Genomic DNA, 12,434 nt, shown 5'->3' with positions numbered 1-12,434 from the left:
TTTGCTTTAAAAAGGCTACAACACAAGAAGAACCCAGGTGGGCACTGTCGAAAAGTCTGCTGCCTGCCTCAATTCTTTGTCTTATTCTCACATACAATAAGGGAGAAAGTGGTGATTTTCAATGTTGGAAAAAAAAACATTTTTCCCTATGACTCAGATTTCCCTGCCCTGGGGCTGGCTGGCTTTTCATCTCTCTCCATGAACCAGAATCCTGTTTGTAACTGCGGGAGCCAGAGCTGAATCAAATATCAGGCTCCCTGGATGGCGAAGAGCCATTTATGGAGTCAGGGTGAAGTGGTACAGAGCACTGGGGAGGGAGCAGTGGAGATCATCCATTGGGAAGGAAGCGTCAGCTCATCACAGAGACCCCAGGAAACTAGAGGCAATCCAGGACAACCTGCTGTCCTACAAGCTTAGTCAAAGTTGAGTGGCTTATGGTCACACTGTACTTTCAAAACAAGTCTTAGATTCTCACATCTCCTGAGCTATTTCCTTTTTTTTCCCCCTTTGGTTTTTTGAGACAGGGTTTCTTTGAATAGCACTGGCTGTCCTGGAACTCACTTTGTAGACCAGGCTGGCCTCGAACTCAGAAATCTGCCTGCCTCTACCTCCCAAGTGCTGGGATTAAATGCGTGTGCCACCACCGTCGAGCTATTTCCTAATGCATGTAAAAGAAAACGTTGGATTAAAGCTAAATGGAATGTAACTTCCCTGTGAATTAAGCTGTTCTTGGCACCATGATAGCGGGACTTGAAAGTTCTTATGTCCTTACAGAGTACAGTACAATCCACAGTCCTTCCACACCCATTAAAGAGACTGACTCCGAGCGGCTGCGTCGAGGTTCAGATGGGAAGTCACGTGGCCGAGGCAGAAGAAACAATAATCCCTCCCCTCCCCCGGATTCTGACCTTGAGGTATGACATTGCCTGTACTAAAATAAGGAACAAGGTGTCACGTCGCTCATTGCTGCATCAGGAGAACTAGCCTGTGAACATCAGCGAGGAAGGACCCCAACACTCTTGTTATGGCTTATTGCTTGTATTGAAAAAGTAGACCAGTTTTCCCTCTTTCATATTACCTGTCTACCCACAGTTTTCATAGCTGATGTGGGTCGTTAGTAGATATTCTTGCTGTTGTTCTGAAGCCCTGGAGATGGAACACAAGATCTCAAACAAGCTACATATGTGGACACCATAGGATGTCTCCCCAGCTTTAGGCAATTCTTTACTAATAGTAGCTAGGTGTGGTGACACACACATGTCTTTCAAGCATATGGGAAATTGAGGTAGAAGGACCAAAAGTTCAAAGTTATTCTTGGCTCATTGTGAGTTTGAGGCCAGCCTGGCTGTGTGGCACCCTGTTTCGCACAAACAAAACTCAAAGGATAACAAAGCAGTTCTGCCTTAACAAAATTCTACTGCACTGTTGTGTGTCACTACCATTCCCATTAAGTAAGTGTGATCCTGAAAGAGCAGAGGCAAAGCCACTTTGAAAGTAAAGACATGGCTGGGTACATGGAGAAAGAGAAAAATGCAGTGTTCTAAAATGAAATGGTAATCAGCTACTGAGAACATGTTTTGGTGGAGTTCAAAGGCTGGGGGATTAAGCAAAAACTGACAGGGTAGCAGATCTCATTGCCTCAAAGCCACTGCAATTAAGTTTCTGTTTTTGGCCAAAGTAAAATCTGATGGTGGAAAACTTGATTATTTTTTGAAGAGAAGATGGACATTTTCCAGCAGCATCTATGTACATGAGTGTGCTGGTGTGAGGGAGATGAACAGGCTATGGAGATGTCACAGCATCTCAAAGAACTTTTTGAAATGAACTCCAAGCCCAGTTCAAAATACCCCCTGAGTGTCTAAGAGTTTGTGTGGGGTGGCTGCTTAATTTGAAAACCTAAAACACCTGATCAAAAATGCATAGTTTCTCCTCAATATCCACAGGGGACATGCTCAAAGATCCCTCCTGTTGATACCCAAATTCCCAGGTGTCCAAGTCCCCCATAAGCAACATGCTGTTCACACACACCCTGTGTAGTCTCCCTGCTCTTTGTCCTGGGGACTGAAGCCCAGTCATGCTAAGCAAGCACTCTACCACTTAGCAGCATCTCTTGTCTCTCAACCATTTAAACCATATCTAGACTACTCAGAATACCCAATAAAATGTAAATCATATATAAATGGCTGTATCCTGGACTTTGTATCAGATAAGTATGTGTGCACATATGCAGTGAAGTTAGCTTGTTTTTCAAAGTATGTCTGTTGCTGCATGCAGAACTCAGATGCCCTGAGAGCCAGCGCTATAACTCATCCTTATGATAACTGCTTGATTGCTAATGTGACATAAGTAAACTATTTAAAGCTTCAATTTCTTCTTGAAATGATTGATATTTAACTTGCTTAGCATAAGTCATGAGAGTTCCTTTTAACTTCTGTCTCTTCAAACTTATAAATAGAGCACTGTCAAGTCATGGTCGATCTCTTGGGGACTGAAATGGAGACATTACTATTGACTAGAAAAGCCTCTTTTCTACATTCACATTGACTTTACTAACACAACTGTCCTGTACCTCATCCGAGACTAGACCTGACAGTTGGGAGATGCCCTTAGGAAAAGCTGAGTGTGGACAAAGCATAAATTCAGATCTTTCATTGTGTATACCATTTCAAAACTTGCACATCATGTCAACATTAACTGATAAAAGTTACCAAGCAAAGCCAAGGTGCATTGACTCAGCTCTTCCCTCATAGAGAGTGTTCATCTGGGACCTGGACGAGACCATCATTGTTTTCCACTCCTTGCTCACGGGGTCCTACGCCAACAGATACGGGAGGGTGAGTAGACCAAGCACCAGTTTGGAATTGCTCGAGGGTCAATGTGCCTTGAATTTACTTATTGATTTCTGTCCAATGAATGGCATTTAAGTTTAAGCAATGCATTTAAGATTTAAAAAGGAACATAATTTATTAGTGTGGTCAAACACATAAGTAAGGCAAAAGTACAAGCGGGGAAGAGGAAAGATTATTTTTATGCCTTAGAAATGAGACAGATTCCATTCAGCTTATGCTTTGTCTCCCTGCACGAACCCCCACCATGGGAAACGTGATCAGACATTTGTTAACATATGTCACAAGCTAAGCCTGTTGGTTGTGCTTTTACTATCTGCTCTGTCTTTTATTCTTAAAGCATTCAGTGGGACAAGTGTCATTCATTGTTGTCTGCAGCGATTAGCAGGGTTGGTGTTTTGCTTTTTAAGACATCTACTATGGATACTTTTATGTGACCCTTTTCAGTTTGGGCTAAATTAATGTAAATAGTATATGACAATAAGCTCCAAATGACAGTAATATTAATACTCCCTTATTAAAGTTGTTTAATCTGTCTATTGTGGTATTTATTTTGGTGAATTGGTAAAGAATAACATCAGAGATCGTTTCCCATTGTTATGGTATTTGGATTTCCTAAAAGCTTAGAAACTGTTTGCAATGTGTTACTTGTTGATTTTAAAACACTTTAGCCGTGCAAAACCATGTTATTTAAATTAGACATTGATATTTTCTAAGATTACCTTATATATACATATATGTATCATATATACATATAACTTTTTAATGGCTAAATAAATTATGAATCCTAGATCGTTAAAGCTAAGACTGGTTTGGAAACCAAGACATTAAATTCTTTTATCACTGAGACCAGAGATTTATCAACATCAAAACTGACACTGTAAAAGGTAACAGACTCTCATTATAAATATGATAGGACAGTCATTCTTTTAACAGATACTTATTTCAATAAAAATACATCTAGTCCCTGAGGTTGACTTAAGTCTGGAGGTGAAAAAGAGACATTATCCCTTAAGATTCACAGTCCAAGTTTCAAATTATTAGTAAGAGGTCTAATTATAAAAGCCTTGAAGTATTTGCGCATACACATGTGCACACACATTTCTATAAGAGCTGGACCATCCCATCATTTGAGTTTGTATTCAGTCATCTATGTGAAGTACCATATAGCCCATCTTATGCCTAAATACATTCCCTGGGGGATGACAATGAAAATTAAATCAAATAATCCATCAGCAACCCCTCACACCAAAAAAAAAAAAAAAAGAAAGAAAGAAAGAGAGAGAGAGAGAGAGAGAGAGAGAGAGAGAGAGAGAGAGAAAAGAAAAGAAAAGAAAAAAGAAGGGAAGGGAAGGGAAGAAGGGAAGGGAAGGGGAGAAAGAAAGAAAGAAAGAAAGAAAGAAAGAAAGAAAGAAAGAAAGAAAGAAAGAAAGAAAGAAAGAAAGAAAGGAAGGAAGAAAGGAAGAAACTTGTACTAGGCAGTGAACACACAGCAGTAAGAAGTCAGTAAATTCTAGCTGGGTTGTTGGTGGCAGTGTTTTTTTTTTTTTTTTTTTTTTTTTTTAGGTACAATACAGAATTGTACTATAAATGTATCAATCCCTATTTTAAAAGCTACTACATAAAGCTAACTATAACCTATAAATAGTTAGTAGAGCCTTGACAATCATCTTAACTAAGTCACAGGGTGTTCTCAGTTACTCCCAAGGAAGAGAGCTGGTGGTGAGTGGAGCTCACTCAGGAGTGTTGAAAAGAGAAGCTGTTGACACATGCAGCATTTGAAACCACACAGAAAGTCACAAGCCTTTATCTACCACACTGATAGACAAAGAAAGTGGCCACTATTTTCAGAACCACAGATTGCCAGTATATAATAAAGTGGAGGCACCACACAGCCTAGTGACCTTCTGGCAGCCTGTGGCCATAAGTCATTGGTTTGGATGTGGAGTTCCCACCAAGATTAGGACCATTGGCTTAAGATTTTTTTCTTTCAGTTCTTAGCAATGTAGGGACAAAATGCTCTCTCAGTAATGCCCTATGTATTAGAGGGGTTCTGAAAGTGTCAGCCATTTGTATTTTGAGACTTCATCAAATAGGATTCAGTCTCTTTTCTTTTTTTACTGTTATTGTAGTAGTGCACATGATATAGTTTACTTTTTTGTTGATTTTTTTTCTCATATTACTTTCATAAGTCATATGTATACATTCTGTAGACTAGGACTCTAATTGGTTCCTACATTGACACATTGATGGGGTTTATGCTTTCAGGAAGCCCATTTCGTTTTTCAATTTTTTGCTTTTATTGTGTGTGTGTGTGTGTGTGTGTGTGTGTGTGTGTGTGCATACATGCCATGGCATGAACATGAAGATCATAGGACAACTTGTGGGAGTCAGTTTTCTACATCCACCATGTGGGATCGCAGGATAGAACCCTCCTGTTGAGTAGTCTTATAAATACTAGGCAATACATTTGAGGAAAATCTTCCTGCATGTAACTTTGCTTCTGAAGCCAGCATGGCCTCAGGTCACTGTGCCCACCAGGAGAAACGGCTTTAAGCAGAATATCAAGTGCAGGACTACAGAAGAGTTTGCTATTTGAGGGATGAAGGGGCTTGAGTAGCAGTGTAGCATTGGAGATGGAGCCTTTCTAAAGCTGTGGCCAGGAAGAAGAGCAAAGTTCACACAGGGTCTCCCAGCCATCTGCATTGAAGGCAGATTTCATTATTAGAAACAAGGAAAGTATCTCTAGCTGTATATGTAGCAGAAGATGGCCTAGTCTGCCATCACTGGGAAGAGAGGCCCCTTGGTATTGCAAACTTTATATGCCCCAGTACAGGGGAATGCCAGGACCAAGAAATGGGAGTGGGTAGGTAGGGGAGCAGGGTGGGGGAGAGGGTATAGGGAACTTTCAGGATAACATTTGAAATGCATATAAAGAAAATATCTAATAAAAGAATTAGAAGGGAAAAAAGAAAGAAGGAAAGTCATTGGTGGGGATTTGCGGGGGGTCCTCAGTAGAGAGGTGATTTAAAGCTTTAGATTACTTTACATGTGAATGGATAGTTATTGGCATGGGAAGAGAAATCATCTGGTCCACAATCCGTCTAGAGAGAATGGGTGGATTTTGGATTGTGCAGTGAGTAGGATGTAGACTTGGACTGGGGCAGAGGATAGAAGAGCAAAGTAGATAAAAGAAAAGGGTGATTTCTGAGCTGTATCCTTTGAGACTGAGGGAACAGTCACATGTAGGATGAACTGATTGTCAGGAAAACCTGGGGATATGGGTGGTAGGGAAACCTTGGATAGTTTTGACATACTTCTTAGACAAGCAAGACAGTGGCTGGCAGGTAAACCCAGTGTTCTTTGGAGAAGTGGCCAGAGCTGTGGGCACCAGTTTTAACATTAATACTGTGAAGCTTAGATCTAGAAGCACCTCAGCTCCTTGACTGATTCCTCCCAAACATGTGTCTAGCATCTTCTCTGTGTTGGATGCTATGACCAACCTGTTGTCTTTTTGCTGGAGATACGTTCAGGGATATTCATTGCTAAGGAAATGAGAAGCAAACAGAACTATGCAAGAGGATTTGCCTAATATTACTCTCATTAGGGGACATTAGAATTGGGTAGAAGTTGTTCTCAAATTAGGTGATAACTCCTTGAAAACTATGAGGTTTGTTCAGAATTCTTCCAAACAATGATAGTAACCATGCAGATTGGAATAGCTTGCATCCCTTTTGTTCCCCACAGTCTAAAAGTAGCTTAGTGGCAATCTGCCCCTTTGGAGTGCAGATTTACTTATGTTCTTGGCCATTGTTGGGGAGGTATGTGGCTCCGCCTTCCTCTAAATGCATAGAAAGAAATGAATGCTGGACAAAGTGGTGGCTGTTTTGTCTCTATGGGAACCAGATACCTGAGAAGGAGCTTAGTCACAGTAGCTTAGGCAACTAAATGAGTGAGCCATTTAGTAAGGGGATACGGGATCTGGTAGATAGAATGCAAAATTAGGGCATGTTATAGCAATATATACCTCCCTCCAGAGGTTCGAGAATGTCCCACCTTCTGTGTAATCCTAGCTGTGGGAAGAAGGCATGCTGGGTGTTATATGGAAGTGCTGTTTTGTAACAAAGGTGGTAAGGACAAAAAGGGGGTGCTCTGTACAACCTACCAAGGCAGAAGAAAGAAATAGCACTTGTTAGCAGGAATGTAGAGTCTGTCCTTAGGTTGGTTCTAGAAATCTGTATTCTAGTCACTTTTGTTTACTGCATTTTTTAAAACTGTTTCCAAGCTAAATCAAAATTCCTAAGTTTTACTAAAAATTTAGGTCCCTTCCCCCCAATAGATTGTTCTCCTTAAAACAGACAATATAATCCAATTTTCAATATTGAATTATAAACACCAAACTTAACAGTATTCACTTCCCCTTACATGGATGACTCAGAGTGAGTCCTTGCTCATAAGAAAATGTTGTATCTTTAGCCAAGTTCTTTGATCCCTCAATACTTACTCTTTTTCTTTTCATGCTTATAAGAAACAGTGTTTTTCCTTTTATTAAATGTCGTTTTTAATCAATCAATTAATTAATTCACATCCCAAATGCTTCCTTCCCTCCATGTCCCCCTGTCAGAGTTCCTTCCTTCATCCCCCATGCCCTTTGCCCCTTTGCCCCCTCCTAGTTATTATGCCCACCCTGCTGCATCAGGTCTCCACAGGATTAGCTGTAGCCTTTCTCACTGAGGCCAGACAAGGCAGACTCTGCTATGTATATGTGGGGAGAGGGGGTTGGACCAGCCCATGTATGCTCTTTGGTTGGTGGCTTGGTCTTTAGGAGCTCCCAGGAGTCCAGGTTTTGACACTTTTGGTCTTCCTGTAGGGTTGCTATCACCTTGAGGGCCTTATTCCCTAACTCTTCTATAGTGGTCCGGGACCTCTGTCCAATGTTTGCTGCTTGTGGGTATCTGCATTTGTCTCAGTCAGCTGCTGGGTCGGGCCTCTCAGATGGCTGTCATGCTAGGCTCCTGCTGGAAGCACAACACTCTTTATTGCTAATTAGTATCCCTCATTCCTGGAGTTTTGGTTAGTGTGGAAATTAATAGTATTACAACCCAAATTTTATTTTATACAAAACCAAACCATAAACACTTAAGATAGAAAAGGATGGCAGAAAGAGAAGCAGGTTTAATTACGGGTCCTCCTCACACTAAATTGTCTGATACTCACTGAATTCAGTAGTGATGCTGTTGAGCTTGCTTCCCAGGCTAGTAGGCTGTTTTATTTATTTGTTTGTTAGCTTGTTGTTGCTACTATTAATTGAGACAGTCTTATGTAGCCCTGGCTGACCTGAAACTACCTATGAAGTCAAGGGATGCCTTGAACACCTTGATCTTCTTGCTTCTACCTCCCAAGTGCTGGGATTACAGACATGTAGTCCTCCTCCTAGCTTGTTCCTAAACTTAATTTATAGATTGTGAATCAACACGATTTGAGGTCACACACAAAATAATTAAAACAGAATATTATACCTGGCTTTTGTCAAATGGTAAGTACATATATTTGAATATAGACGAGACCTTATTGTTAACTACAACTGCAACAGCAAATCCCTTGCCTTAAATATCAGAAAACAACAACAATAAAATTCTTGAATCCCAGCAAGATTGCCAGTGAGTAATATGGTGGCAGTGGCTTCAACCTCATGAATTGCAGTATGTGACATGTCTTATGGTATGATAGAAATTGGAGACTTAAGTTCAAGTATATCTGTCTCAGTTCCAAGTTCATATTCTGATTGAGAGTCAACTGCACATCCACTGAGCTTGAGCTTAATGCTTGGCTTGCAGGATTACTCCAGCACTTAACCCAAATCTCACTGATTGCAAAAGCCAATAGGAAGAAAGGCATATGACCTACTGAGCTTTCAGCTGCACTTTAAGTGTTTGCGGTAGAATGTGCCAAGGTTCTAAGAGACTCTCGAATGTCATTGTGACCTTATGCTGCCTGAGCCTCTCTCGTGGGAATAAGCATTTACTGTATGAGGGTGGGGTAGTGGTAGGAGCAGTTCTTCTAGATCATTTCACCTGGGTATTCCGATTGGCCAGTGATGGTAGTTGCTTCATCTTCCTCTGTTTGACAGACAATGAATGCTAAATTCCCAAGAGGGTCTAGACACTTAAAATTGTTCCCTCCATTTTGGAACTGGACCAGAGTCACAATGGTGGCATAACTCTCCCACTTTTCCTGACAGTGCTCAGGCAGCTGGGGATGGTGCAGAAACAAACATGGCCATGGTCCAAGAAAACCAGATCTATACTTTTAGGATTTGTATTTCATGCAATTTCCACATCTCCCAGTTTTTCAGCATTTAGACCAGAGACTGATAGACCCTAATCCATAGGCCAAATATGCTCCACAGCCTGCTTTATGCAGCTTCTTTAAGCTAAGAGGCTTATTTCATTTTTGTAAAGTATTCTTAAAACCAAAACAAGAATATGTGCCACAGGAAATGTAAGCCTGAAATCCTGATTTTTCTGCCCCTTAAGAGAAAGGTCTCTCCTCTCCTCTGAACTTTGAGTTAGTTCTGATTCCTTTTCCTCATCCCTTTGGGATATGGGGACCACAGCACTGTGGCTGGCTGTGAAATCAAGCCGTGTAAGCATCAGCGATATGAATTTGGAACCTGGTGAAGCTTAGGCCAGCAAATTCATTAGAGAGATGGCACTGCCTTCTAAGAAACAGTTGTAACAGGAAATGACGAAAACACAATTAACAGTTGTAACAGGAAGTGACACAAACACAATTAACAGTTGTAACAGGAAATGACGCAAACACAATTAACAGTTTTAACAGGAAATGATGCAAACACAATTAAACTTTTCTATTTGAGACATGGTCTTATGTAACCCCGGCTTGCCTCACACCCTGAAGATGACCTTAAACCTCTTCAAGTTCCTTCTCCCAAGTTTAATGAACATGCAGCAGTCACAGAGCTAGTTCTCAATTTTGACCTGTGCGTGAACCCACATCATTTCTACAGTCCCTGGGGGCTCTAATAACCCTAGCAAAGAGCCCCGGCCTTATGTCTGGGGACCTGGAAGAAGACAGATATCCCAAAGGATTTCTTCTTTGTATGTTAATGTTAAATTGGGTCAAAATGAGAAGGTAACATATGGTCCCAAATACAACCTGCGGATGCTGTGGGATGGCATAGAATATAAAGCCTCAAAACAAGCAGGGCAGTGGTGGTGCATGCCTTTTTACCACAGCACTTGGGAGGCAGAGGCAGGTGTATTTCTGTGGGTTGGAGGCCAGCCTGATCTACAGAGCTAGTTTCAGGGCAGCCGAAAAACAAACAAAACAACAACACAAAAACAAAATAAAAACACACCTAGATGAAAATACGTTTCTTGAACATGAAAGACATGCCGGACTGAATAAACTTCCTCTTCCTTTGTCCTCACCCTTGTCCCAATGCCACTTCCTTTCCCGTTATTTACCATCACCTTCCTCTTAGCTCAGAACTTCAGGTACTTAGAGCATCCATAGGGGCCCATTATCTGACTGCCCACATTGGTGCAGCCGAGTTTGCTTGCTCACCACTGCAAATTGGATGGAGCTAAGGAGCGGAATCACAACAGCTCCCCACCATTGCTCTGGCTTGCTATCCCCAGCCGTCTCCTTTTCTCCGAGACTTTGCAAAAACCACCTTGGATCTCAGTCACTTCTGCCTCCTTGATGACCCCATCTGAAATGTGGAAGCAATCCTAGATGTTGCTGGAAAACAGTGCCAAGCATCCAAAAATGTACTTACTGTTGGCATTGCCTGTCTGAAACCTGCTATTTCTTGTTTTGGGGTCCAGCACATGTGATGGGTGGCCCTGTATATTTTGTTAGAACAAGAATATATACCAAAAACCCATACCTATAAAGCATATAGGATCATCCTTGGAGAAAATGAATGGCAGAACCTGTGTCAATATGGTAATAAGGCTGGTGACGCTTCATCCAACTTCTAAGGCTTTCAATGAAAAGAATTGGCAGGGAATACTTAACATTACTCACACAAAGTACATCTATTACCAGACAACACCAGGATTAAAACATAGTCTTCAAAGTAGTGTTGTGGGCAGAATATAGTGTGAAGAACTTACTCCGTGAGCATGGGGATGCCATGAGAAATATCACACAAGGTACCAACACAATGGAAATGTACAGCTGAGACTAATCTGATAGCAGAGAAAATCATTGTGCAGTGCTTAGCATAGGAAGGAAAAATGATCTAAAGAGTGGCTGTAACACTAGAAAGGAGAGAGAGAGATAGGAGAGTAGTCACAAATGAGATCTTGATAGGTCCTTTGATTGGATTTAGCTGTTGGTCTTGCCCTTGGCATCTGTGGGCTCTGAGTGTGGAGGCCAATTGGCTGGGTGCACACTACTGTTCTTCCTTTTCCTTCCTCTTTATACCACTGTCTTGGCAATTGTCCCATGTTTGGGATTCATTGGGTGTTCTCCACAATTGAAATTAATCTTTACAGTGGTGAAGGTCTTTCTCTTAATTCTCTACTAGGTTATTATTTCCTTGATGTTGAAAGGGCATCTCTTAAATTAAAAAAAAAAAAAAATGAACACAGGCTAAGGTCAGGAAAAATGACCTGCTTAACATTACTGGATATTCTGTGTCCAACTCAACCAGGCAATAGTTCAACCATGATCTGCTTTTCTAAAGTGTGTAAGCTCTCATGGATTATTCCCTAATTGACAATAGAACTACATCCAACATTCTAAACAGCATTTCACCCCAGCTACCCAGTGAGATGGCCTTCCTACCCTCTACAGAGCCATCACCCCCTGGGTGCCTGTCAGGTAGAAAGAGAGCCTTTAGGGGAACCCTGGGACTTGGTAGTAGAACACGCCCCTTGAGAAACCTTCATTGTTTTGTAAAAGAAATAAACATCTCACAATATTTTTTTTCTCAGATAAGTAAGCAATTTACAAACCGTACCATCAAACTCCATCCAGTGAACAACTAGCATGGAGCTTTAAAAATAAACCACTTCAGTCCTCAAAGTGCCCATTCCTGTTTTTCAGCATCCTTTTCTCTCAAAACAAAAGCTCCTGAATAGAGGGAATTTTTAAATGACAGGCAGGCCCTGTTTGTGTCTGTAGTATTAGCATTCTAAATAAGGTACTGTTTAAGGGGCTTAAACAAATATTTGTTTCCTTTCATTTGATTGATATTCCCCCAAAGATTTGTGCTTGGCTTGAGCATGGTTTTCACATTGAGCTGACAAACCCTTGTAAGCCTGCTCATGTGTCACCAGTCAGCAGTGATTGCTTCCTGCTATGCTTTGCTGCCCACATAGAACCAGGGAAGATAGCTTTTAACAGCCCCAGGTGCACTTGCATGAATTAAAAATATAAATACCATAGCCAGAGCTCCTGCTTGTAATTTCTGTAAAAGTTGAACTGTCTTGTACACGCTCTCTTCATCTTAGGTTTAAGATGAATAAATAGCAACGTAAAGAATGCGATATGCTTTAGATACACTTTAATTTGCCCTTCAAAGCAGCAGAGTGATTGCTAGGGATCGGTGTA

The 12,434-nt window shown here is 41.1% G+C and overlaps 1 protein-coding gene across 15 annotated transcripts in view; it reads left to right on the top strand.

The window, feature by feature from the left end:
- Positions 1-12,434, top strand: part of Eya1 (EYA transcriptional coactivator and phosphatase 1) — a 142,083-nt gene that overhangs the window by 78,709 nt on the left and 50,940 nt on the right. For 14 of the 15 annotated variants that reach the window (XR_003950638.1, XM_006495452.4, XM_017315414.2 and 11 more), the window contains 2 exons: positions 775-914; positions 2,751-2,834. The exons of the other annotated variant lie outside the window; for it this stretch is intronic. Coding sequence is in view for 13 of the 14 variants with exons in the window: in XM_006495452.4 (XP_006495515.1) it covers positions 775-914; positions 2,751-2,834 (224 nt within the window). In the remaining variant the exon portion in view is untranslated. The remainder of the gene's footprint in view (positions 1-774; positions 915-2,750; positions 2,835-12,434) is intronic. 15 annotated transcript variants of the gene reach the window in all.

This window comes from Mus musculus, chromosome 1 (genome assembly GCF_000001635.26).
Source record: "Mus musculus strain C57BL/6J chromosome 1, GRCm38.p6 C57BL/6J".
Classification (NCBI taxonomy): domain Eukaryota; kingdom Metazoa; phylum Chordata; class Mammalia; order Rodentia; family Muridae; genus Mus; species Mus musculus.
Note: the sequence above shows the minus strand (reverse complement) of the source record. Positions and strands in the feature narration are given on the sequence as shown.